Below are 1,618 nucleotides of genomic sequence, written 5' to 3'. Positions count from 1 at the left end.
CCCGCCCGGCGGTCGGAGAGGGCAGGAAGGTTCTCTCCGGAGGGCAGGGGTTCCCGCTGTCCCCCCCTCTCCCCGCGCCCAGCATCCCGGCGGAAAGGGATATTTTTAAATAACCATCAGCCTTAAAATTAACGGGAAAATGACGAGGGGTTTTAAATTATTATTTTTTTTAATAGTTATACGTTTTATTTTCCTCAGCACTCGTCTGCCTCCCAGGCTAAACTAATTAAATCATTCTATTCCTCCCCATTAAAAAAAAAAAAAAAAAAAAAAGAAAAAAAAAGAAAAAACCCCAACAGATTACCTGAAGAAATTTTGGTTTATTAAGGTGTGCTTTGGGAGAGGAGGGAGAGAACAGAATCGGAACAAAACTAGTGAGAAGCAGGCCTTGTAAACAATAATTAATCCTTGCGCGACCGATTGACCCAGAGAGGAGTCAGATTAAAATGATGTGGTTGTCTCCGATTTAAAACGTAGCGAGGAGGTAAAATTACGGGAAGCGAAGTTGGAAAGGCTTTAATGTAACATGAATCTGGCCCTGGCTTGACAGTCGTGTTAATAAGATTTGTCCCGCTTTCTTTCGGTCGGGGCTACCGGAAAGGTGAGGTTTCTGCGGGCTGTTTGGTGCCTCGATTCGGTTTGTTGGTGTGGTTTTTGGTTTTTGTTTTGGTTTGGTTTGGTTTTTCTTTTTTTCTCCCTCCTTCTCTTCTTTGCCAAAACGCCAAAGCGGCGGCGGCGGCGGCGATGCTTTCCCCGGGATGCTGGGTGGGCTGGAGGTGTCCCCGGATCCAGGGTGGGCAGGCAGCCAGCCCGGGGGCACCTCTGCCTCTGCCCTCAAATCTCCCGCCTGCCTTTTTTTTTTTTTTTTTTTTTTCTTTTCCTTTCCCCACACGGGAAACTTGTTCGAAAAAAAAAAAAATAAGGAGGTTTTATATTTTTTGGGGGGTGAGGGGGAGAGCGACTGGGTGTGTATGGAGGCTTCCAGCAAGCCCTAAACCGGAGCCCAGGGGGAACAAAGAGTAGCCCTGCATCCCAGGCACAAAGCCCGGCCTGGAGGATCTCTCCCCAACCTCCCGGAGGGGCCGTGGGTGATGCCGCAGCGTCGTACTGTCAGTGCAATATATTCAAGCCAATTTTTAAATGGGCTGAGGGGATTATTTCCGGAGCCTTGGGCCCCCATCGCCCCCTTCTTCCTTCTCTGTTGTGCTTGTTTTGGTTGTTTGGTTGTTGGGTTTTTTTTCTTCCTTGGGTGTAGTGTCCAGGTGCAGTGCCGCAATCTCAGGGATTCCATCCCGACTCGGGTCTCGGTCTTGAAGGCGCCGGTGGAAATAAATTAAAAAAAAAAAAAAATTAAAAAAAAAAAGAAAAAAAAAAGAAAAATGGGGTGGAGGGGGGGAGAGGAGCTAGAGGAGGGTTACCCGGGTGTAAAGCTGACTGCGCCTTTCTTTGCCAGATGCCAAAGGTTCAATCAGAGAGATTATTCTGCCTAAGGGGCTTGATCTGGACCGTCCCAAGCGGACCCGCACCTCCTTCACGGCCGAGCAGCTCTACCGCCTGGAGATGGAGGTCCAGCGCTGCCAGTACGTCGTGGGGCGGGAGCGCACCGAGCTCGCCCGCC

At 49.8% G+C, this 1,618-nt stretch overlaps 1 protein-coding gene across 1 annotated transcript in view; it reads left to right on the top strand.

Annotated features, from left to right (window-relative positions):
- Positions 1 to 1,618, top strand: part of VAX1 (ventral anterior homeobox 1) — a 9,967-nt gene that overhangs the window by 604 nt on the left and 7,745 nt on the right. The window contains exon 2 of the mRNA XM_009881645.1: positions 1,454 to 1,616. Coding sequence (XP_009879947.1) covers positions 1,454 to 1,616 — 163 coding nt within the window. The remainder of the gene's footprint in view (positions 1 to 1,453; positions 1,617 to 1,618) is intronic.

Source organism: Charadrius vociferus, unplaced genomic scaffold (genome assembly GCF_000708025.1).
Source record: "Charadrius vociferus isolate BGI_N301 unplaced genomic scaffold, ASM70802v2 scaffold282, whole genome shotgun sequence".
Classification (NCBI taxonomy): domain Eukaryota; kingdom Metazoa; phylum Chordata; class Aves; order Charadriiformes; family Charadriidae; genus Charadrius; species Charadrius vociferus.
The sequence above is the reverse complement of the archived record's forward strand: the minus strand, read 5'-3'. Positions and strand labels throughout refer to the sequence as shown.